Source organism: Cervus elaphus, chromosome 18, assembly GCF_910594005.1.
Source record: "Cervus elaphus chromosome 18, mCerEla1.1, whole genome shotgun sequence".
In the NCBI taxonomy this organism is placed as follows: Eukaryota; Metazoa; Chordata; class Mammalia; order Artiodactyla; family Cervidae; genus Cervus; species Cervus elaphus.
In genome coordinates, this window is record NC_057832.1 from 111,582,140 (window position 1) to 111,607,725 (window position 25,586).

General features: G+C 41.1%; 1 long non-coding RNA gene and 3 gene segments (V, D, J or C); all 4 read left to right on the forward strand.

Moving 5' to 3' along the window:
• The window catches only part of LOC122674684, a 141,760-nt gene that overhangs the window by 32,443 nt on the left and 83,731 nt on the right, over nucleotides 1–25,586 (forward strand).
• On the forward strand, nucleotides 796–1,573 carry LOC122674701. The segment is given in 2 exon segments: nucleotides 796–988; nucleotides 1,101–1,573. Coding segments are annotated over 2 exon segments (375 nt in total).
• Nucleotides 9,363–24,350, forward strand: LOC122674711. The gene is made up of 3 exons (XR_006335024.1): nucleotides 9,363–9,463; nucleotides 21,708–21,714; nucleotides 24,285–24,350. It is a non-coding gene; the product is annotated as an uncharacterized LOC122674711 (long non-coding RNA).
• LOC122674705 lies at nucleotides 12,899–13,390 on the forward strand. The segment is given in 2 exon segments: nucleotides 12,899–12,982; nucleotides 13,095–13,390. Coding segments are annotated over 2 exon segments (345 nt in total).

Sequence of the window (25,586 nt, forward strand, 5' to 3'; positions counted from 1 at the left end):
GGTGGTGATCTGTTTCACTATAGATAATATACATGTTTCGATGCTGTTCTTTCGAAACATCCCACCCTCGCGTTCTCCCACAGAGTCCAAAAGTCTGTTCTGTACATCTGTGTCTCTTTTTCTGTTTTGCATATAGGGTTATCATTACCATCTTTCTAAACTCCATATATATGTGTTAGTATGCTGTAATGTTCTTTATCTTTCTGGCTTACTTCACTCCATATAATGGGCTCCAGTTTCATCCATCTCATTAGAACTGATTCAAATGAATTCTTTTTAACGGCTGAGTAATATTCATGAAATTTGATGAAAGTCATTGAAATTTAGGAAAAGAGAGAGAATAGGGAAGATAATGTTACGATTACCAAGATAGGTAGAGAAAGAAAGATAAGAATCTAGAAAAATAACACAGAGACTTGAAAATTCTCCATGAAAGTCTGTCTCCTAAACTGATTGTTCCAGGCAAGATCATTCATTTTGTTATTTCTCGAGATGTATTGCATGTTCATCACAAATATTTGTAGAGCTCAAAGTTTGTTTTTTTAACATAAAGTAGCTGCTATACAATTTTGTAAATGCAATAGAAGCTATGATTGACCTATAGCAAAGTGTATCGTTCATTGCCTAAGAGGGAAGGGAGGAGGGGAAAAGGCAAATTGACAAGTTAAAAAAGCAAATAAATTACTGATGTGAAATGACTTCTAATTTTTAAAGACTGATGAGAGAGAAGGATCAGGAAAAAGAAACATAAAACAGTTTCAAATTCAGACTAGTTGTTTCACCAGCTTTCTCTGCCCTCGCAGCCTATGAAATGTTAGAGACTGACATACACAGGGACTGCAATGACCCTGTGAACCGACCACGTCACAAGGAAGTGCTGAAGGGGGATGAGGCAGCTTGGAGAAAGAGTCACCGCCCTGCTTCGTCCCTGATCCAGACATGAGCTTCATTCTCCTGTGCTGTGTGACCTTTTTTTTCTGGGGAGCAGGTAAGTCCCTGTTGTGAAGTTGTTGGATTCCAGTCTCAGGACTTTCTCCTGTGGCTGCAAAATCAGCCTTTCTCCTGGGCTTTCACTACACTTACTGTCTCCTTCCTTACAGGGTCCATGGACACCGAGGTCATCCAGAGTCCAAGTCATCTGGTCAAAGGAAAAGACCAGAAAGCAAAGATGGATTGTGTCCCCATAAAAGGACATATTAATGTTTACTGGTATCGCAAGAAGCTGGAAGAACCATTCGAGTTCTTGGTTTACTTACAGAATCAAGACACTGTGGAAGATACAGAAGTGTTCAAACAGCGATTTTCGGCTGAGTGCCCACAAAACTCAGCCTGCAGCCTGGAAATCAACTCCACCGAGGCAGCGGACTCAGCTCTGTATTTCTGTGCCAGCAGCCAGTCCACAGTGCAGCATGTCAGCTCTTCCTAGAACACAAACTCACCATGAACCCAGCTCAGGAAATCAGTGGTGTCGTAGGAGGGTAGGAACTAACAAAAACCGGCTTTGAGAGAGCATAAACCAGATGGAAAAATCTGTAAATGGCCACACAGGATGAGCAGAAGGGGAGGTGGAAAACAGCTGGTGGAAACACAAACCCAAGGACGGGGCAGGAAGCTGTAAGGGGTCTCAGATTCCCCAGTTTGCAGCATATCTGGCGAAGGAGACACAGGATGTGACCTTGATGGGTTCCGAAGAATCTTTATTAAAACATGCAATTCTGAGCTTTTCATCTGGCAATGCTGTGCCTTCAGAAATAATCAGCAGGGGCACCATAATCTCCTGGCTCAGCACATTAATTGATCCAGACTCAGGGACTCTTTAGGGGTTCATGGCTGCTTCTCTCTGCTGTCCCTGCCAGAGGAGCTGAGCAAGAAACTCAGCAACTCCCTAGGTCCTGAATACTACATTTACACAAGCTTTAAAAGCAACAACTCTGCAATAAAATGCACCCATTATGAGCATATGTTTCAATACATTTTGACAAGATTTTGTACCTATATAGATAGCTGGCATGACAATCAAGACACAGAATACTTCTCCCTCCCTTGAAAGTCCCTCCTTGATATTTTACTGAGGTCTTTTTAAGTTCTCTAAGCTTGGTGTCTTATTTTTTTAATCATAAGATCATAGCACATGGTCCCATCACTTCATGGCAAATAGATGAGGAGAAATTGGAAACTAAAAGATTTTATTTTCTTGAGCTCCCAGATCACCACAGATGGTGACTGCAGGCATGAAATTAAAAGACTCTTGCTAACCTAGATAGCATACTAAAAAGCAGAAACATTACTTTGCTGACAAAGGTCTGTCTAGTCAAAGCTATGGTTTTTCCAGTAGTCATGTGTGGATGTGAGAATTGGACCATAAATAAAGCTGAGCGCCAAAGAATTGATGCTTCTGAACTGTGGTGTTGGAGAAGACTCTTTGGTGCTGAAGAGTCCCTTGGACTGCAAGGAGGTGAAACCAGTCAACCCTAGAGGAAATCAGTTCTGAATATTCATTGGAAGGACTGATGCAGAAGCTAAAGCTCCAATACTTTGGACACCTGATATGAAGCCTTGACTCATTGGAAAAGACCCTGATGCTGGGAAAGATTGAAGGCAGGAGAAGTGGGCAAGGGAGTATGAGATGGTTGGATGGCATCACCAACTCGATGGCAAGCTCTGGAAGTTGGTGATGGACAGGGATGCCTGGTGTGCTGCAGTCTATGGGGTCACAAAGAGTTGGACACGACTAATCAACTGAACTGAACTGGAAAATCATAAAAATGCAAACTAAAACTACAGTGAGATACTATTTTATCTTAATAGACTGGCAAAGTTAAAAGAACATAAGTGCCAGGACTTCCATGGTGGTCTAGTGGTTAAGACTCTGGGCTTCTCCTGCAGGGGGCGCTGATTCTATCCTTGCTCAGGGTACTAATAAACCACATGCCAACTGGCATAGCCAAAAATTTTAAAAATTAGAAAGAACAGTACCAATTGAATTTTAGATGTGCAACCCTAGAAAACACACAACTGTTGCTGGGATTATTTATTTGGCATAATTTGGAAAGCTTTTTGTCTTAGTGTGTAAAGTTGACATGGTGACCCTAAGGCTCAATTTTTATATACATGGGTATAGGGAAATATTATACCTTGGTATGTAAAGAAAGGTCCTGTTTGTACAGGAATGCAGTCCTGTTTCTACCAGCACCAAAATCTAGAGGAGAAAACTAGTGTACATTAACTCAGAATGGATAATAAATTCTGACGAACTATTAATAATAAATGGAACCTTATAAATTAGTGATGGCTCATCGGGTAAAGAATCCACCTGCTTTTCAGGAGACACAGGAGACGCAGGTTGGACCCGTGGGTCGGGAAGATCCCTGGAGGAGGAAATGGTAACCCAATCCAGTATTCTTGCCTGAAAAATCCCAGGGACAGAGGAACTTGGTGGGCTACAGTCCATGGGGTCACAGAGAGTCAGACACGACTGAGGGAATGAACAGTCATGCACATATTAGCAAAAGTAAATTATATAAAATTATCTGCCAAAACAATAATAATAAAGTATTATCATTAAATTATTATATAAAATAATAATAAATTATCACAGACATAATGCTGAATAAAAAAATGACACTGAAAAAGTATAAACAGAATAAACACCTTAGATAAATTTCAAAGACACAAAATACTGATTAGTATATAATTTACAGATTCTTTTATAAGTTTAAAACTGAAAATGGAAAGAAAGTGAGTAAAAACTTGAACTTTGGGATTATGTTTTCCAAGACCTGTGGAGAAAGAATGATAAAATCTAGAAAAATAACACAGGGACTTAAAAATTCTCAGAGAAAATCTGTCTCCTAAGCTAACAGTTTCAGGCTAGATGATTCATTTTATTATTTTTCTAGATGCTTTATATATCCATCGCAAATACTTCTTTTGTATTGTTCAAAATTTGGCTTGTTAATATAAGATAGCTGCTCTAATGATTAGCAAGTCCATGGAAGCTATGACTGATGTATAGCAAGTTGTGTATTCCATTGTCTGAGAGTGAAGGGGGGAGGGGAGGAGGCAAACAGACAAGATAAGAAGCAAGTAAGTTATTGATGTGTAACTGATGTTTATTTTTTAAAGAAGTGATGAAAGAGAAAAATCAGGAAAAAAGACAATTGAAAGTCTGAAATCCACACTAGTTGTTTCACCAGCTTTCCCTGTCCTCCCAGTTAGATTCTCAAGTACATGGGGACTGTGATGACCACAGAAAGAGATCACGTCACAGGGAGGTGCTGAAGGGGGATGAGGCGCCTGAGAGGAGAAGCCACGGCCCTGCTTCCTCCCCCAGCCAGCCATGTGCTTCGGCCTCCTGTGCTGTGTGGCTCTTTTATTCTGGGGAGCAGGTGAGGTGAATTTCTTGGATTCTAGATCCAGGACTTTCTCCTGCGGCTGCAAAATCAGGCTCCTTCAAGGGCTTTTTGTGAACTTTCTGTCTCTTTCTTCACAGGCTCCATGGACACTGAGGTCACTCAGAGTCCAAGTGGTCTGGTCAAAGGAAAAGACCAGAAAGCCAAGATGGATTGTGTCCCCAAAAAAGGACATATTAATGTTTACTGGTATCGCAAGAAGCTGGAAGAACCATTCGAGTTCTTGGTTTACTTACAGAAGCAAGACATTGTGAAAGATACAGAAGTGTTCAAACAGCGATTTTCAGCTGAGTGCCCACAAAACTCACCCTGCAGCCTGGAAATCAACTCCACCGAGGCAGCGGACTCAGCTCTGTATTTCTGTGCGAGCAGCCAGTCCACAGTGCAGCACGTCAGCTCCTCCTAGAACACAAAATCACATGAACCCAGCTCAGGAAATCAGTGGTGTCATAGGAGGGTAGGAACTAACAGAAACCCGCTTTGAGAGAGCATGAACCAGAAAGAAAAACCTGTAAATGGCCACACAGGATGAGCAGAAGGGGAGGTGGAAAACAGCTGGTGGGAACACAAACCCAAGGATGGGGCAGGAAGCTGTTAGGGGTCTCAGATTCCCCAGGTTGCAGGGTATCTGGCAAAGGAGACACAGGATGTGACCTTGATGGGTTCCTAATAATCTTTATAAGAAATGTAATTTTGAGCTCTTCACCTGGCAAAACTGTGCCTTCAGAAATTAGGATAATCAACAGAGGCCCCTTGGTCACCTTGCTCAGCACATTAATTGATCCAGACCAGGAACTCCTTAAGGGTTCATGACTGCTTCTCTTAGCTGTCCCTGCCAGAGGAGCCGAGCAAGAAACTCAGCAACTCCCTAGGTCCTGAATACTACAATTACACGAGCTTTAAAAGCAACAACTCTGCAATAAAATGCACCCAATTTGAGTATATGTTTCAGTATTTTTTGACGAGATTTTGCACCTGTATAGATAGCTGGCATGACAATCAAGACACAGAATACTTCTCCCTCCCCTAAAAGTCCCTCCTTGCAATTTTACTGAGGTCTTTTTAAGTTCTCTAAGCTTGGCTTCTTATTTTTTAATCATAAGATCATAGCATCCAATCCCATCACTTCATGGCAAATAGATGAGGAAAAATTGGAAACAGTGAAAGACTTTATTTTCTTGGGCTCCCAAACCACTGCAGATGGTGACAGTAGGCATGAAATTAAAAGATGCTTGCTCCTTGGAAGAAAAGCTATAACAAACCTAGACAGTGTATTAAAAAGCAGAGATATCACTTTGCTGACAAAGATCCATATTGTCCAACTATGGTTTTTTAGTAGTTATGTACAGATGTGAGTTGAACCACAAAGAAGTCTAAGAGCCAAAGAATTTATGCTTTTGAAATGTGGTGCTGGAGAAAACTCTTGAGACTCCTTTGGACAGCAAGGAGATCAAACCAATCAATCCTAAATGAAATCGACTCTGAATATTCATTGGAAGGACTAACACCGAAGCTGAAGCTCCAACAGTTCAGTCACTTGGTGTGAAAAGCTGACTCATTGGAAAAGACCCTAATACTGAGAAAGATTGAAGGCAGCAGGAGAAGGGGACGACAGAGGGTGAGATGTTGGATGGCATCACTGACTCAATGGCTACGAGTTTGAGTAGACTTCAAGAGTTGGTGATGGGCAGGGAGGCCTCGCATGCTGCAGTCCATGGGGTCGCAAAGAGTAGACACAACTGAGCGACTGAACAATAAAATCCCCTGCATATATTTTGTTAAAGTTTCCCAAAGATTTTCCTGATGTAAGAATCATTTTATGAAAGTACATTTAGATACTCATAAGAAATTTATTTATTAAAATATTTTCTGCCAAGATTTCTCATTAGTGCTATTCAGTGTAGTATTTACCTTTCTCAGCTGATGTCTCAATCTAAGTGTCAATCAACAGATGAAGGGATACATTATATATATAATATATATGTATGTACTTTATATATATACATATAATAGAATCCTACTTAGACCTTAAAAGAAATAAAATTTTGCCATTTACTGGTTGCTAATGTCTATGGAGAAGGAGGACATGGGGAGTTGTTAAATTGAAATTTCATGAGGACGAGATGGTTGGATGGCATCACCGACTCAATGGACATGAGTTTGGGTAAACTCCGGGAGTTGGTGATGGACAGGGAGGCCTGGCGTGCTGCAGTCTATGGGTTCGCAAGGAGTCGGACACGACTGAATGATTCAACTGAATTGAACTGATGCTAACTCATTAAACTGTGTACATTAAATATGTGCAGTTTTGGTACATAAATTATAGCTCATGAAGCTGTTAAAAATAATTAGAAAGTAAGTAAATCTAGGGCTTTCCTGATAGCTCAGTTGGTAAATAATCCCTCTCAATGCAGGAGACCCCGGTTTGATTCCTGGGTCAGGAAGATCCGCTGGAGAAGGGATAGACTACGCACTCCATTATTCTTGGGCTACCCTTGTAGCTCAGCTGGTGAAGAGTCTGCCTGCAATGTGGGAGACCTGGGTTGGAGACCTGGGTTCGAACTCTGGGTTGGGAGGAAGCTGCTAAAACAAATAAAAGGTAAGTAAATGTAATTCAAGCCAAAAGGGCTGCTTAGAACAGTGCGTGTATGCTTGCTCAGATGTGTCCAACTCTTTGCAACACCATGGACTGTAGTCCATCAGGCTCTTCTGTCCATGGGATTTTCCGGTCAAGAATACTGGAGTGCATTGCCATTTCCTTCTCTTGCTTAGAATAGCAATTTACATATTAAAAGGAATTGGTGGAAAGGATTGTTGGATGAACTCAGAGGGGATAAGAGAAGAGGTAATCAAGTGCAGTTTAGTAAGAACAGAAACCTTCCTCCCCTGTTGCTAAGCAACAGAAGCTCATAAGTCTTCTTTCTAAAAGACAGGCATAAAATGCCTCAGCAACCATTACTTTCTGTGTCTATGGCTCTGATAAAGTTTCATATTCATGGGAAAAATATTTATTGGGATCTGGTGTCCCTTCTATCAGTGGGACATGGGCAGGGTACTATTTGAACCCAGTTGCTACTTTTTATGACCCAGGAAGACTTAATAGAGTTACAGAGAAGTTTCCTTAAAGAAAATCATGTTTACAATGACATCCTAAAGATGGGTTGGAGTTTACAAAGTGGGACTGGGGACAGAGAACAGACAAGCATGGATAGAAGGTCTGGTGCAAAATTGTTCAGGTAGGAAAGAAACCGGTGTGCTTAATGAATGAAGATGCAGCGATGTGAGAGGAGCAGAGAGAGGAAGGAGGTGAGAACGAAGTGAGACAGGAGAGAGGCAGGCAGCCATCAGCCATCAGACCGTCCATGAACTTGCAAATCAAAGTATACGCTATGGAACTTAACATACAATTTAATATGAGTCACTGAGTTCTTTCATAGCCTCAATTTCCCAGAACAGGTTCAAGTTCACAGAAAAGTTGAGCAGAAGGTACAGAGTGTTCTCAGATGCTTCTTGCCCTGCCATTAAGATTTTAGGTATTTGACTTTTGTAGTACTCGTGCTAATATTTGTTGATGTGTGGGTGCATGCACATGTATTTTTTTTTTTTAATCATCCTGGCTATGGTATGAAACTACAAAGGACAAAAAGCATAGGCTGAGAATACAGTCGTAAATGCAGTGGCCTAGGCAGGTGACAGTATAGTTGTTCATGCAATGATGATGACGGTAGTGAAAGAAATACACGAAAATGAGAGACTTAAAACATAATTAGGAAATAAAATCAAAGGACTTCGTAATTGATTAGACACAGGAGGCAACAGAAGGGGAGAACTGAGAGGGTTACCACAGCCATATAGGATGGATGGCGGCTCAGACGGTAAAGAATCTGCCTGCAATGCAAGAGACCTGGGTTCGATCCCTGGGTCAGGAAGATCCCCTGGAGAAGGGAATGGCAACCCACTCCAGTATTCTTGCCTGGAAAATCCCACGGACAGAGGAGTCTGGTGGGCTACAGTCCATGGGGTCACAAAGAGTAGGACAGGAAGGAGCGGTTGTCACTCACTCACCATAGCCATGGGTTAGGACCAAGTGGGAAGACGATTTGCAAATCTTTGACCACTAGGGGGTGATGTTGGTCTTTCTGTAAAACTCCTGAGCACGAAGGGCAGGCACAGACTGACCTTCCATCTGAGAAGTTGTTGGGTGCTTCATGGAACTCAAGTGAGAACTCTTAATAGTGGCTGTACAACTGTGGGTAATGATTAGTCAAATCCCCTTCACCTGCCTTCAGTCCTTTTACGATTGCATAGTCTCCAAGGGGCAGGTAAGTCTCAACAATGAGATGTTTGTCCCACTTATTTTCCAGGACCTGGAATCAGCTGCCTGTATTTCAACTGTGTCTACTTCCAGTTGAGCTGGTTAGGAAAGGATAGAACCAGAGACCCTCCAACTGGAAATAAGCAATTGTCTGCCTGGTGACTTTTAAATTAGAGGACCAAAAACTTCACCCTCAGGTCATGCTGGGAGACTTCATTTATGAACCTGCGGAGGCTTGTAAGCTTAGTTACCCCTGTGCAGGATCAGGATTACCATACCTTTTCCCAACCACTTTTCCCCATGATCCCCAGGCTCCTCACACCTGAGACAGCACTGTTTCTTTATTCTTGATCACATATGTGCCTGAGTCCCTCGGCTGCAGAGAGAGGGATATGAGATCTGCTCTCCCATCTTGCTTCAGTTCAGTTCAGTCACTCAGTTGTGTCCGACTCTTTGTGACCTCATGGACGGCAGCATACAAGGCCTCCCTGTCCATCCCCAACTCCTAGAGCTTGCTCAAACTCATGTCCATCGAGTCGGGGATGCCATCCACCATCTCATCCTCTGTCGTCCCCTCCTCCTGCCTTCAGTCTTTCCCAGAATCAGGGTCTTTTCCAATGAGTCAGTTCTTTGCATCAGGTGGCCAAAGTATTGGAGCTTCAACCTCAGCATCAGTCCTTCCAATGAATATTCAGGACTGATTTCCTTTAGGATTGACTGGTTTGATCTCCTTGCAGTCCAAGGGACAATTAAGAGTCCTTTCCAACACTCTTGTCTTCTCCAACAGTTCAAAAGCATCAGTTCTTCAGCACTCAGATTTCTTTATGGTCCAACTCTCACATCCATACATGACTACTGGAGAAACCACAGCTTTGACTATACAGACCTTTGTCAGCAAAGTAATGTCTCTACTTTTTAATATGCTGTCTAGGTTTGTTATAGCTTTGCTTCCAAGGAGTACGGATCTTTTAATTTCATCTTCTTGCTTGGAGTCTTGCAAACAAACCCCTTCTCTGCTGCAAACCTGGGCATCTCGTGTTTTGACTTCCTGTGGGTCAGCCAACATGAGTTTAGTCCAGTAACAGTTGAGAGAATGACGTGCAAATATCCTGGCATGCCAATAAGTATTTTAATAGCAGAATCTGACCTTAAACTTTGTAACCCCCATAGCATCTACCACATACCCAGTATCTGCAGTTGTCTGGGTCAAACATAACTTAGCAATAAGTAAATGAATGCAACCACAATTTCCAGTCAAGATTGTATTGAATTTCCAGCCAGTGGAACAAGAAAAAGGGTGAGAATGAGAAAAGGAGGAGGAAAAGTGATTACAGATGGCAAATTTAGAGGAATCAAAGAAATCTAAAAAAGCATTGCATTATTAACAACACTTAACAAGTTTAACATAAATATAAAAAGTTAGTTATTTCCATGTAATAGCAACAAATGGCTAGAATATATTTTTTAAAGAGAGAGACCACTTACTATTACTAACATAACATAAAATACATAAAAAACAAATCTATCTGGTAAATAAAACTAACTCAGGTAACTTTTAAATTTTAGAGGAAAGCATTTTAAAATGCTCTGAAATAAGTGAAGCTACATACCATGATCATGAAAGTTAACCAATTGGAAGAGTATTCCCATATATGTGTTCAATGTAGCACTAAGCAAAGCCACAAAAGTTATTTTCATGAGACTTGACAAAAGTCATCTGAAATTTAAGTGAAAAGCAGAGAGAATAGGGAAGATAATATTGAGCAAGTACAAAGGGGACTTTCCCTTCAAATCATCACATTAGTTTTGTAATTTAGGATTATGAAAAAGGTAAAAATAGACAATTGGAAAGTAATAGATTAAAAATAGGCCCTTGAATATATAACCTAGTTTATATCTGATAGAACCATCATTACAGGGATGTAGAAGAATAATGCAACATACAGTAAGGTCTTGTAGGACAGGTTGCTTTCCAAAGAAAGAAAGATTAATTTAAACCAATTTTCACAGCGTAAGCAAACATGAATGTTGAAAGGATGAAATGTTTAAATGCAATATACAAAATGTTAACTATTTCATAAATAACATGGGAGTATATCTTTATGAACTTCGACTGTAGGAGCATTGCTTATAAAGAATTACAGCATGCATACCCCCCTGAAGAAAAGTATAGATTCTCCTAAAAAAGGAACATCAACCCAAAAAAAGCATCCTAAAGACTGAAACACAAGTCACAAATTGAAAGCATTGGGTTGGCCAAAAAGTTCATTTAGGTTTTTCTGTAACAGAGTGTGGAAAAACCTGAATGCAATTTTTGACCAACCCAATATTAGCAGCACAAATCAATGAAAAAGTTTATACCGGGGATATATAAGGAATTGTTACAAATAAATAATAGCTAATCAACCAAAAAGTAATATAAGCAAAAGGCAGTGTACAGAAAACACCAGTGGCCCATGAAAGCAAAAACTACGTTGAGCCTCCTTAGCAATCATAAAAATGTCAACTAAAACTACAGTGAGATATCATTTCAACCCATTTGTTATTTAGTTGCTAAGCTGTGTCTGACTCTCTGCAACCCCACGGATTCCAGCACACCAGCTTCCCTGTCCTTCACTATCATCCAGAGCTTGCTCAAACTCACGTCCATTGAGTCAATGACACCATCCAACCATCTTATCCTCTGTCACCCACACATTAGACTGGCAAAATTCAAGGAACATTACATGCCAATTGAGTCCTAGATGTGGAACATTTGAAAACACTTGACTATTTATTTGACTTAAATATATTAGAAAGCATTTTCTCTTGTTATTAATATGTTAAGCTGACATGGTGACCCTAGTGCTTGATTACTATATTACCTAGTGTAGAGAAAATCTTGCACCTAAGTATGTAAAGGAATACCTAAGAATGAGGTCCTATTTGCAGTAGCATCAAAATCTAGAGAAAATAAAACATTAATTTAAGAATGTGCATTAATTTAATAATGGATAATAAATTCTGACAAATAGAATGGAGTCCTACATACCAATGAATTATCTAAAATTGTATGTAATAACATGAATTACTATTATAGACATAATGTTGAATAAAAAGCATGTCACAGAAAAAAATTATGAAGAGACTGATCCCCCTTAGATAAATTTCAGACATACAACATTAAATAATATATAATTCACAGTCTCTTGGTGTGTTAGTCACTCAGGATTGTCCAACTCTTTGTGACCTGCCAGTCTCCTCTGTCCATGGGATTCTCCAGGCAAGGATACTGGAGTGGGTTGCTATTCCCTTTCCGGATATCTTCACACCCAGGGATTGAACCTGGGTCTCCTGCATTACAGGCAGATTCTTTACCTCAAGGGAAGTCCTAACATAAGTGCTAAAAATTATAATGAAGAGCAAGTGAATAAAAATATAAACTTCAGGGTTATTACCTGGATGGGGTGAAGAAAGAATCATAAAAATCTTACAGAAAAAGCACAGGGATTGAAAGAGTCTCAGCGATAATCTAACTCCTAAACTGATTGGTTCAGGCAAGATCATTCATTTTTTATGTTTACCTAGAGTCATTGCTTCCCTTGTGGCTCAGGTAGTGAAGAACCCGCCTTCAATGCGGGAGACCTGGGTTCGATCTCTGGGTTGGGAAGATCCCCTGGAGAAGGGAAATGCTACCCACTCCAGTATTCTGGCCTAGAGAATTCCTTGGACTCTATAGTCCATGGGGTCGCAAAGAGTCAGACAGGACTGAGCGACATTCACTTTCACTTTCAGATGCACTGCATATTCAACAGAAATATAATTTTTATGAGTTCAACATTTAATTTAAATAGCTGCTGCATGATTTTGTAAGTGTGGTAGAAGCTATGATTGACATACAGCAAGTTGTATATTTCATTGCCTGAGAGGGAAGTGAGGATGGGAGGAGGCAAACTGACAAATTCGAAAAGAAATAAATTAATGATGTGTGATTTTATTTAGAAGATAATGAAAGAGAAGATTCAGGAAAAAAAATAATAAAGCAGTTTAAAATTCGAGCTAGTTGTTTCACCAGCTTTCCCTCCCCTAAGCCCAAGAAATGCTAGAGTCTCAGGTACCCAGGGACTATGAAGACCACAGAAACCGTCCACGTCACAAGGAGGAGCTGAAGGGGGATGAGGCGCCTGAGAGGAAAAGCCACGGCTCTGCTTCCTCCCCCAGCCAGCCATGTGCCTCGGCCTCCTGTGCTGTGTGGCCCTTTTTTTCTGGGGAGCAGGTTAGTTCCTGTTGTCAAGTGGTTGGATTTCAATCTCAGGACTTTCTCCTGTGGCTGCAAAATCAGGCTTTCTCCTGGGCTTTCACTACACCATCTGTCTCTTTCCTCACAGGCTCCATGGACACCGAGGTCACCCAGAGTCCAAGTCATCTGATCAAAGGAAAAGACCAGAAAGCAAAGATGGATTGTGTTCCCAAAGAAGGACATGCTTACGTCTACTGGTATCGCAAGAAGCTGGAAGAAGCATTTGAGTTTTTGGTTTACTTTCAGAATGAAGGCCCTATGGAAGAAACAGCTGTGTTTAAACAGCGATTTTCAGCTGAGTGCCCCAAAAACTCACCCTGCAGCCTGGAAATCAAGTCCACCGAGGCAGCGGACTCAGCTCTGTATTTCTGTGCCAGCAGCTAGTCCACAGTGCAGCACGTCAGCTCTTCCTAGAACACAAACTCACCGTGGACCCAGCTCAGGAAATCAGCGGTGTCGTAGGAGGGTAGGAACTAACAGAAACCCACCTTGAAAGAGCATGAACCAGATGGAAAAAATCTGTAAATGAGCAACACTGCATGAGAAGAAGGGGAGGTGGAAAACAGCCGGTGAGAACACAAACCCAAGGATGGGGCAGGAAGCTGTAAGGGGTCTCGGACTCCCCTGATTGCAGGGTATCTGGCAAAGGAGACACAGGATGTGACTTGATGGGTTCCTAACAATCTTTATTAAAACATGTAGTTCTGTGCTTTTCATCTTACAAAACTGTGCCTGCAGGAATAAGGAAAACCAGCAGGGGTACCCTGATCTCCTGGCTCTGCACATTCATTGATCCAGAGACTCCTCAGGGTTCATCACTGCTTCTCTCAGCTGTCCTTGCCAGAGAAAATGAACAAGAAACTCAGCAACTCCCTACGTCCTGAAAACTACAATCACGCAAGTTTTAAAAGCAATTTGAGGTATAACATAGTCACAATAAAATATACCATTTCAAGTATATATTTTAATATGTTTGATAAATTTTTAGACCCATGTAACCTACTTGATAGGGCTTCCCTGGTAGCTCAAACAGTAAAGAATCTGCCTGCAATGTGGGAGACCTGGGTTCAATTCCTGGGTCGGGAACATCCCCTGAAGAAGGAAATGGCAACCCGATCCAGTATTCTTGCCTGGAGAATCCCATGGACAGAGGAGTCTAGCGGGCTATAGTCCATCGGGTTGCAAATAGCTGGACACGACTGAGCTATTCACACATACACACACACGCACACACACACAGAGGAGACCTTACCCGATGGGCTTCACTGGTGACTCAATGGTGAAGAATCCGCCTGCCAAAGCAGAAGACAAGGGTTTGATCCCTAGGTGGGGAAGACCCCCTAGAGGAGGAAGCGGCCACCCACTCTAGTATTCTTACCTGGGAAATCCCATGGACAGAGGAGCCTGGCATGCTACAGTCCATGGGGTCGCCAAAGAGTTGGATACTCTTAGTTGGACACGGCTTGGAGATTAAACAACAATAACGAGCATGATACTCAAGGTACAGAATATTTCCCCCTTCCTAAATGTCCCCACATGCTGCTTTATTGAGGTCTTTACATTCTCTCTGTATTGCTGCATTGTTCTGTATTTTTTTATCCAACACATCTTACATATATTTTGTTGATTTTTTTCCTGTTTTTCCTAAATTTATTTTTTAAAATGTATTATAAATGTACCTTTTAATACTCAGAAGGAGTTTATTGATTAAAATATTTCCTGCCAAGATGTCACGTTAGCCCCCTTCATTTCAGTCTTTACAATTCTCAACTGATGTCTCAGCCTTAGCATATGATATAAAAACACCTCCAGAAGTGAATGTTCGTGTTCACCAGCAGCCACATCTGAGATGAGGTATCATCTCATGTCTGTAAGAATCATATTTCCAGGACTAGAACACAATCTTAGTAAGTCCTGTTCTTGTCATAACTTAGGTCTGTCAATCAGTCTGAAAGTGTTTTATTTTTTTAATCAAACCCCTTTAACAAATCTGAACTTACACTGTATATAAAATATTTCTCAGGATACACGAGCTTCCTAATACTTCTTGTCCATATATTGTATCACAAAGAATATTCTCTTCTAAAGCATAAATATTCAACCTGGGACCCGTGGACCTCCAAGGGGTACAAGGATAGAATTCAGGAATCCATGAATCTGAGTGGGAAAATGAATCTTTATTTTTACTAATCTCTAACTAAAATACAGCTTTTAGTTCACGATAGATGTAGTGAATAAACCAAAGCAATGTTAGTAGAACCTGTGACAAAGTCAATAATGGAAATCACGGGGTATTTGCATACATTTTTTGTGTATTATAACACTTTATGTGTATTACAGTTGATATGAAATTTTCATATCCCATTACATAGAGTAAATATCATTACTCTCATCACTCCCTGCTTGGAAATCTTGCCAGTTTTCAGATATATTTCAGAATATATATATTTTTTCAATATTTACTTATTGATTTGGCTGCATTGTGTCTGCTTTCAGCGCGGGGGATTGTTTGTTGTGGCACACAGGCTTGGTTGCCCCATGGCAGGCAGGATCTTAGTTCCCAGACTAGGGATCAAACCCATGTTCCCTGCCTGGAAGGCAGATTCTTAACCACTGGACCACCAGGAAAGTCCCCCAGGATATGTTTTATTAAATGAATTTTAAAGATGTATATATATCATAAATTTCCTTGAAAATATCTTGATAATATTTGCATTTATTCTGCATTTCAGAATAATTGTTATCTTTTGTAATACTGTATATCCTACTTTATGAGTTTAAAACATTATTCTCAGAAGCAGTGCCTAGGATTTAACAAATCACCAAAAGTGTTCATGTGTGAAGAATGAGACCCTCAACTTTACAGACCCTCAACATTTCAACCTCAAACCTAGACCCAATGTTTGGAAGTGAGCTCTCAGCCAGCATTCTTTTTCAGAGTTCTACCCCAGGGCTGCACTGTCTCATCATTCTCATTCTGAATCATACATCATTTCCTTTCCCTTTGTATCTCTCTCTCTCTCTCACACACACACACACTCACACACACACATACACACACACTCACACATGTATCTTTCTTCCAGAAAGTGGCAGCGACAGTGTCTGAACCACCAGATTCCAACCAAGTTTCATCATAAAATTGTCTTTTATCACAGATGACCCCCAGATATAAAAATAAAACAAACATTTATCTACCAAAATAACAACATTTGATAAGAAATAATCTATGACCACATTATCATTTATCTAAGATTCTGGAATAAATGATTTTATGCAATGAATGTAAACTTATTGCATAAATTTCAGCCCAGTGCTGGGAAATGATATGTTTGTGAGCTTGCCCAATTCCATGTCAGTAAATATCTGAATTTCCTGGATGTAGTATTAACTTCCTAAGTCCTCTTAATGAAATAAAAAGTCCAGAAAATAATAATAGCAAACACAAATATGGTGCTTATTCTGTGTTAAGAACTGTTCTTTATATTTTATTTAGAACAACTTTTCAAGCAGATGTTTATTATATCCATTTTACAGGTGAGAAAATCTAGGGGAGGTTAAGAGACTTGCCCAGTGACATAGCTGCTAGTTGGCAGGGCCAGAATTCAAGCCCAGGTTGTCTCCCAAACCCTTGCTCTAATCCACCAACATGGGGGTGGGGTGGATTTAGGGCCCTTTGCTTTTTGCTAAAGTTACCCAACTCACCTCTATACTTCATCTCTACTCTATCAGTTTGTCGTTGTTGTTGAGTCACTCAATCGTGTTTGTCTCTTTGTGACCCCATGGACTGTAGCACACCAGGCTTCCCTGTCCATCGCCAACTCCTGGAGCTTGCTCAAAATCCATCGAGTCGGTGACACCATCCAACCATCTCATCCTCTGTTGTCCCCTTCTCCTCCTGCCTTCAGTCTTTCCCAGCATCAAAGTCTTTTCTAATGAGTCAGCCCTTCATATCAGTTGGCCAGAGTATCAGAGCTTCAGCTTTGGCTGAAGTAACTGTACCAATTACTTGTAATAAATACAGAGGACAGAGAGAACTGGCTTAATTTTATAGCAAAACCTCTGAACCTCTTCTTGTGTTTGGAGTTCCCCACTAACAGTGTTAGTGGGAAATCGAGCCGTTGATAGAGAGGCAATAATAGGCTCTGAACATGGTAGGCATTTCCCTGTCCTAGTTTTCATCACGGTGAATGCACAGGCACAGTCTGCTTGTGACTCTGACCAGGAAATGGGAGATTCAGTCTCCTTACCACTTGGCACTTGTCCGTTTAGAAGGGATAGAAACAGCTCCCTTAGGCGGAAGGGAAAATGCAAATGTCTTGATCTATCTCAGTGTCTCCATGTGCAAACTCAGCTGCGACAGTCCCTTGACAGCAGTGACAAATTCTGCATATTTTGAGCCAGGGGGAGCTCTAGGTTCCAGCCTTTGCCCTTGGCCTCCCTCATACTTTGTCTGGGGTTTTACAAAGACCCAGTCCTTGCCATGGGTAGCTGGGCCCTCTACCTGGCCCTTTGTCTCCTGGGAGCAGGTGAGCCCCACACCCAGTCAGTAAAGTCCGGTCCTGGACGTGCAGACCCCCACGCACTCAGGCACCCTCATCTCACAGCGGTGTCTGGCTCCCTTCTAGGTGTCATCACCAGCCTCTGTATCTTTACCCCACAGGACCCACAGATGCTGAAATCTACCAGATAAGATTCCTGCTCGCTGAGGCTGGCCAGGATGTGACCCTGGAGTGTAAACAGAAACTGGGCTACAACACCATGTACTGGTACCGGCAGGACCCAGGGCAGGGTCTGAAGTTGATTTATTACTCTACGGTTGAAAAGGACATTCAGAGAGGAGACTTATCTGAAGGCTACAGCGTCTCTCGAGAGAAGAAGGAGCTGTTTCCTCTCACTGTGGAGTCGGCTCACACCAACCAAACTGCTGTGTGCCTCTGCTCCGGGAGCACCACAGTGGAGCACGGCCACCTCCCACCTGAGCACAGACCCACTCCAGCCCAGAGCCCCCGATGCAGCCTCCATCTAAAAGCTTGTAAAGCATCCTTTCCCTTCACTCTCTGACTTCCTAATCAGGAACTCATCAGAACAGGCCCAGAGGATACACTTTATTTCTTTGTCTTTTCATCATTCCTTGTACGCTTATCAATAGTTTTTCTTGACATTTTCCTATGTCCCGCTATTTTTCCAAATACAAAGGGTACAAAACTGAGTAGAAGACAGATCTTTTCTCTAAGGAGCTGGCAGCCTAGTAAGGAAATAATTATGGTGGATTTGAATATAGTAATCTGTAAAATCATATAGCACATAATATTACAATAGCAATATATAATCAGAAGTCCCGTGGGAGCTCTGGGGAAGACACGCCAGTTCTGTCTGGTTGGATTAGAGAAAGCTAAGAGCATTTGAGCTTCATGAGATGGATTTGATTGTGAGTAGGACATTCATGATAATGAGTCATACTTTGAAACAATTATAGAAGAGAAAGAACTTAATCAACCGATAAAAATTTTATCCAGTAGAACAATTTTGAGAGAGTTAATGGGATGGAGTTTCTTAACAAGATGGGTTTCTGGTTTCATGGATGTGAATATAGAAGTGTATGATAGGTTGTTGCTCAAAAGAGGGAACTGAAATAAGGAAAATATTCAGTTGTTATTAGCAGACAGGCGGTCAATACAATTTTTCAGTGGTCTTTGTATGACTTTGGTTCCTTACAAAGCTGCAACATCAGATAAAATGGGACCATGTTATCAGTAGCAATCCCCATTTGAGATAGTAGAGTTTGAATTGTTTATTGTATAATGAGATAAAAATTGGAAGTAGGCAGTTGTATATACAGATGTCAATAGAGCTGGATTAGCGATACAGGTTTTGCAGAATTCAGCCTATAAAGGATTAAACTATGGCACCAGAAAAGTCCACCCAAAATACATATTTAGGCAGGGATAAAATACTTGGAAATATATATATTGTGGTATTCTAGTTCCCTTAGGAGATAAAAGAAGACAGGAATGAACTGTATGGGGATTGATCAAGGCATGAAATGTTTGAGAAAAGAAAAAAAGAGGGAATTAAGAAAGAATGTGAGGGGCTTCCCTGGTGGTCCAGTGGTTAATAATCTGCCTGCCAATGCAGGGCACACAGGTTTGATCCCTGGTCCAGGAAAATACCACATGCCACAGAGCACCAAATTCCATGCACCACAACTAGTATTATTTCTGTTAGTAAAAATAAATATAAAATAGCTTAAAAATAAACATTTTAACAAATGAAAACTTTAATTGAATGAAATATAAACTAGTTATATTTTCTGAACTAGGATAAAAGCTTTTCTTCTGATACCATGAAATGTTCTGCCCAGTAGCATGACGATTATGAGTCTACAAAGTGATCACATCACTAGAAGGTTGCTGATGGATATTTTAAAACCTCACCCTTGTGCTTCTTCGGTGCGACCATGGGCCACAGCTTCTCTGCTGTGTAGCTCTTTGTTTCCTGGGATCAGGTGAGTCCTGAGAACAGACAAAAAATCCTGCTCTGGGCTTGCCAACTCCCTCAACCTTGTCAGGGTCCCCCTTGGATTTTGTCTATAGTTTCTCTACAGGTCCTATTGATGTCAAAGTCATCCAGACTCCAGGACACTTGGTCAAAGCAAAGGACAGAAAGCAAGGATGGAGTGTATTCCTTACAAAGGACATACTTTCTTTTAATCAGTATCAACGGATCTAGAAAAAAGAGCTGGAGTTTTTTATTTCTTTTCAGAAAGAACAAGTCCTTGATTAAATTAAGTTGGTCCAAGAAGCAATTTTCAGCTACATGTCCCCCAAACTTACCTTGAAGCCTGGAAATCCAGTCCTCTGAGCCAGGAGACTCCACAGTGTATTTTTGTGCCAGCAGTCAATCCACGGCACTGAAGTGTTACTTCCTCTTAATGCACAAATTCACCATTGACCCAAGTCAGGAAACTGGTGATTTATTGCATTGGAAGAAAGTAGCAGAAGTTAACTGGAGCTAGCTTAAGCACAATGCAATTGAATACAAGGTTTACGGGTGCTTAGCAGAAACAAAGGAGTGATGGACAGACAGTGCTGAGATATACTATATTCTAGTCCTTTTTCTCCCTTAAACATTGAAATATCACCTCCCTGTACGGCTTCATCCCCCCCTCCCCCAGATTTCAAAGAACCACTGAGTGTGGGGAAGAGGTGGTCTCTCTTCTTGAGCAGGTTCCCTCTGTTACCTGACTCCCACCTGTTTTCTCCCATTCCCAGGTCCCCTGCACATCCAGACAGTGGTTTCCTCCATCTTGTCTTTGTGTAACATAGAAAAGCGCCCAGCCACTGCTGCATCCAAAACTGCCCATCGCGCATCAATAACTACCCATTCATTTGGAAAGTCAGAAAAAAATGCTTCAGTCCATTCATCTATGTTTTTTTGCTCCCTGGAGTAAACTTGATTCAGACTAATTTCTCTCCCTCCATTTTTCTAATTCCAACTGAATTCTACTCCAAGGGGCAGCAGAAATACACACATCTTTCTTATCTTATCTGTCTTCATATTATCTATTTTAGAGCCAAATCCCATTCAGTGAAATCTTCGATTTCATCAGACTCTTGATACACCAGCTGACCCATTTTAATTCTGCCAGTGCTTATGCAACAACCATCGTTCACTGAGGCTTAACACGACTGAGAAATTTGGTCGAATTCCATGGAGTGTCAGTCTCTGAAAAAAGAGAGGACTGAAAGAAGCCGTGAAAAATATATTTCAAAGAATATGAGTACTTATGGCACATTATGGATTTTTAAATGAAAAACATAAGAGTGTTATATGCTGTTTGAAGTGCACTTTTTCTTTGGATAACTTAAAGCAAATTTCTGAGAAATAAATTTAGGGAAACAAATTTTAAGTGATATTCAGAAATCATCAATGTTCACCATGAAGGTGAAGATAACGATTTAAGAAAAGAAAAAAACCAACAATTTAATAGGAAATGAGAAACTATACATAGAAAAAATTTCATATAAATCTGGAAAAAAGATTTGTGAAAAAATGTTTTGGAACACTTAATAACTGAATTATGTTATCCAGTGTGATCAAGAGCCTAGCCAGAGGGTAACTCGTGGCTCACACAGTGAAGAATCTGCCTATAGTGCAGGAAACCCAGGTTCAGTCCTGGGTCAGGAAGATCCCCTGGAGAAGGGCATGTCTATCCACTCCAGTATTCTTGCCTGGAGAATTCATGGACAGAGAAGCCTAGAGGGCTACAGTCCATGGGGTCAAAAAGAGTTAGACACGTCGGACCGACTAACACTTTCACTTTCACATAATAATGTCAGTTTGACAGCAAGAGTCAAGAACTTAAAAAAAAAGTGCAATAAGAAGTATAAAGATTCTACAATTATAATAAAGATAACTTGGGAATTTGATTTCAGGTCAAAATGGATAATTGTTAGTTAATTGCCCTACCTCTATAAACCACTATAAGACCTGATAAACTTACTTACTTTTCTTCAACATTATACTGGAGGTCTTAAACAGTGTCATAGGGCCAAACAAAAATGAAAAAGAAATCCTAAATACTGTAAAGGAAGATGTGAAATTGTCACTATTTTCAGATGATATGATTGTTTATAGAGGGTTATTTGTGGCTCAGATGGTAAAGATTCTGCCTGCAATGCAGGAGACCCAGGTTCAGGTCCAGGGTTGGGAAGATCCCCTGGAGATGTGAATGGCAACCCAGTCCAGTATTCTTGCCTGGAGAATTTCATGGACAAAGGAGCCTGGCGGGCTACAGTCAGTCTGCAGGGTTGCAAAGAGGTGGACGACTGAGCAACCAACACTCCTACTTTCACTTTCACTGACTGTTTATATAAGAATCAGTGAACCATAGCTAGAAAGAATTAGTGAATTTAGGAAGATCACAAGATACAAAATCAATATAAAAAAATCAAGTGTCTTTACACTAGTTGCAGACAACTGAAAAATAAACTTCAGGAAACAATTTCATATATGATACTATCTATAACAGAAATAAATTTAGCAAATGATGTTCCATCACAAAGGGAAACTAAAGAAAATTTAAAAATAGAAAGATAACCCTTGTTTACAGATTAAAAATTTCAGTGCATTAAGGTAGCAATTTTCTCAACCAATTATGTTGAGGTAAATGGATGAGTCGAAATGCCGGGTTGGGTGAAGCCCAAGTTGGAATCAAGATTGCTGGGAGAAATATCAATAACCTCAGATATGCAGATGACACCACCCTTATGGCAGAAAGTGAAGAGGAACTGAAGAACCTCTTCATGAAAGTGAAAGGAGAGTGAAAAAGCTGGCTTAAAACTCAACATTCAAAAAATGAAGATCATGGCATCTGGTCCCATCACTTCATGGCAAATAGATGGGGAAAGAATGGAAATAGTGACAAACTTTATTTTCTTGGGCTCCAAAATCAGAGCAGATGGTGAACAGCAGCCATGAAATTAAAAGATAATTACTTCTTGGAATAAAGCAATGACAAACCTAGGCAGCATATTAAAAAGCAGAGGCATTACTTTGCTGACAAAGGTCCATCTAGTCAAAGCTATGGTTTTTCCAGTAGTCATGTGTGGATGTGAGAGTTGGACTATAAAGAAAGCTGACCACAAAAGATTTGATGCTTTTGAACTGTGGTGTTGGAGAAGACTCCTGAGAGTCCCTTGGACTGCAAGGAGATCAAACCAGTCAATCCTAAAGGAAATCAGTCCCAAATATTCATTGCAAGGACTAATGCTGAAGCTGAAACTCCAATACTTTGGCCATCTTATGCAAAGAACTGACTCACTGGAAAAGACCCTGATGCTGGGAAAGATTGAAGGCAGGAGGAGAAGGGGACTATAGAGGATAAGATGGTTGGATGGCACCACTGACTTGATGGGCATGAGTGTGAGCAGGTTCCGGGAGTTGGCGATTTACAGGGAAGCCTGGCGTGCTGCAGTCCACGGGGTTGCAGAGAGTCAGACACGACTGAGTGACTGAACTGAACTGAACTGAAATGGATGAGCATATGGAAAGAAATGAACTTTACTGACATCTCATACCATAAACAAAAATAAATTTCAGATGGATCATAGGCCTAAGTGTGAAGGCTAAAACTACAAATCTTCTGGAAGAAAACTTAGGAAAACACCTTTGTGAGTTGAAGGTAGGCAAAATTTTCTTATGACAGAAAGCAGTAACCAGTAGCAAAAAACCCTTTCTCCTTTGGCATCCTTTCTGCCAGAAGATGTTTATTATACAGATGGGTAATTCACAAATGAAGTGTTTTCAGCATCCGTAAGATCACATTACAGACACACAGCATAGCTGGCAAAGAGCATGGTACATGGGTGAGACTGAGAGGTCCGTGCCCTGAGAGCCCTGAAGATAAGTCAAAGGAAAAGAGGGCTATAAATAAGATTTGAGAGTCATACGAACCACCCAGAGTAGGGGAAATATTGGTCCATGCCACCAAGGATTCTCTTGGTTGCCCAGAAATAAGAGTGTCTTTTTCAGTTCCTTTCCCATCCAATGTATGTCTCTTCCATTCATTCTTCTGATCATAGTAACTCAGTCCTCCTCAGGCATAGATTCTGCTTCACCTCTCTTTGTCACGTGTCTCCAAACTTCTCCTGTAGGACTCTATTGGACCTGAGTCCTCTGTTCTCTCAACTGATGTGACTCCCAATAATAGGTTATTTTTGCTTCTGTTGCTAAGTTGCCTCAGTCATGTCCGACTCTTTGCAACCCTAGGGACTGTAGCCTGCCAGGCTCATCTGGCTATGGGATTCTCTAGGCAAAAATACTGGTTGTCATGCTCTCCTCCAGGGGATCTTCCTCACCCAGGGATCGAACCCACATCTCTTGAGTCTCTTGAATTGGCAAGTTCTTTACCACTAGTGCCACCTAGGAAGTCTGATAGCAGGTTATCAGTCAGTTCAGTCGCTCAGTCATGTCTGACTCTTTGTGACCCCATGAATTGCAGCACACCAGGCCTCCCCGTCCATCACCAACTCCCGGAGTCTACCCAAACCCATGTCCTTTGAGTCGGTGATGCCATCTGACCATCTCATCCTCTGTTGTCTCCTTCTCCTCCTGCCTTCAATCTTTCCCAGCATCAGGGTCTTTTCAAATGAGTCAGTTCTTCACATCAGGTGGCCAAAATATTGGAGTTTCCGCTTCAACATCAGTCCTTCCAATGAACACCCAGGACTGATTTCCTTTAGGATGGACTGATTGGATCTCCTTGCAGTCCAAGGGACTCTCAAGAGTCTTCTCCAACACCACAGTTCAAAAGCATCAATTCTTCTGCACTCAGCTTTCTTTATAGTCCACCTCTCACATCCATACATGACTACTGGAAAAGATAGCAAGTTATATTCACCTCCTAAATCTCTATTCTGGTCAAATCACTGCATACAGCAGGGGGCAGCAAAACAATATGCTTAAGAATTGCAAATTAGGGCAATTATATTTTTCCCATTAAGGACAAACCAGAAGTGATCATCTGTATTATAATTACCCTGTTTGTGTTAATTGAACACCAGGATAAGCAATTTACTGGAATAAATCCACTTCTCTGTTGGCATGATTAATGGAGAACTGTCTACCAGAAAGAGAGAGAAGGAATATAACACTGGGATGTGCCACATGGAATGGTGCACCAGCTGGGAAGTGTAGTTGGGTGCTCCTAAATAAATCAGAAACTACGCAAAATAACCAAGGAGAGAGATAAGCAAATGGGGAATAAATGAGAGAGGCCACAAGCTGGTAATTATTATTGTTTTTATGCTAATTAAAAAATTCTTCCTCAGTCTTTGTATTTAGCTGCATCAAGTCTTAGGATCTTTATTGGCACAAGGACTCTCTAGCTGTGGTGTATGGGTTTAGTTGCTCCACAGCATATGGGATCTTAGTTCCCAGACCAGAGATTGAATCCTTGATCTATGCATTTGCAAGGCAGGTTCAACCACTGAACCACAGCAAAGTCCCTATGAATTGGTAATTATTGAAGCCAGGCAATGTGGGGATGAAATTAAAAGATGCTTGCTCCTTGGAAGAAAAGTTATGATAAACCTAGACAGTGTATTAAAAGTCAGAGACTTTACTTTGCCAACAAAGGTCTGTATAGTCAAAGCTATGGCTTTTCCAGTAGTCATGTATGGATGTGAGAGTTGGACTATAAAGAAAATTGAGCACTGAAGAGTTGATGCTTTTGAACTGTGGTGTTAGAGAAGACTCTTGAGAGTCCCTTGGACTTCAAGGAGATCAAACCGATCAATCTTAAAGGAATTCAGACCTGAATATGCATTAGAAGGACTGATGCTGAAGCTGAAGCTCCAATACTTGGGCCACCTGATATGAAGAGCTAACTCATTGGAAAAGACCCTGATGCTGGGAAAGATTGAAGGCAGGAGGAGAAGGGGACGGCAGAGGATGAGATGATTGGATGGCTTCACCGACTCAAAGGACATGAGTTTGAGCAAACTCCAGGAGATAGTGTAGGGCAAGGAAGCCTGGTGTGCTGCAGCCCATGGGGTCGTAAAGAATCAGGCATGAC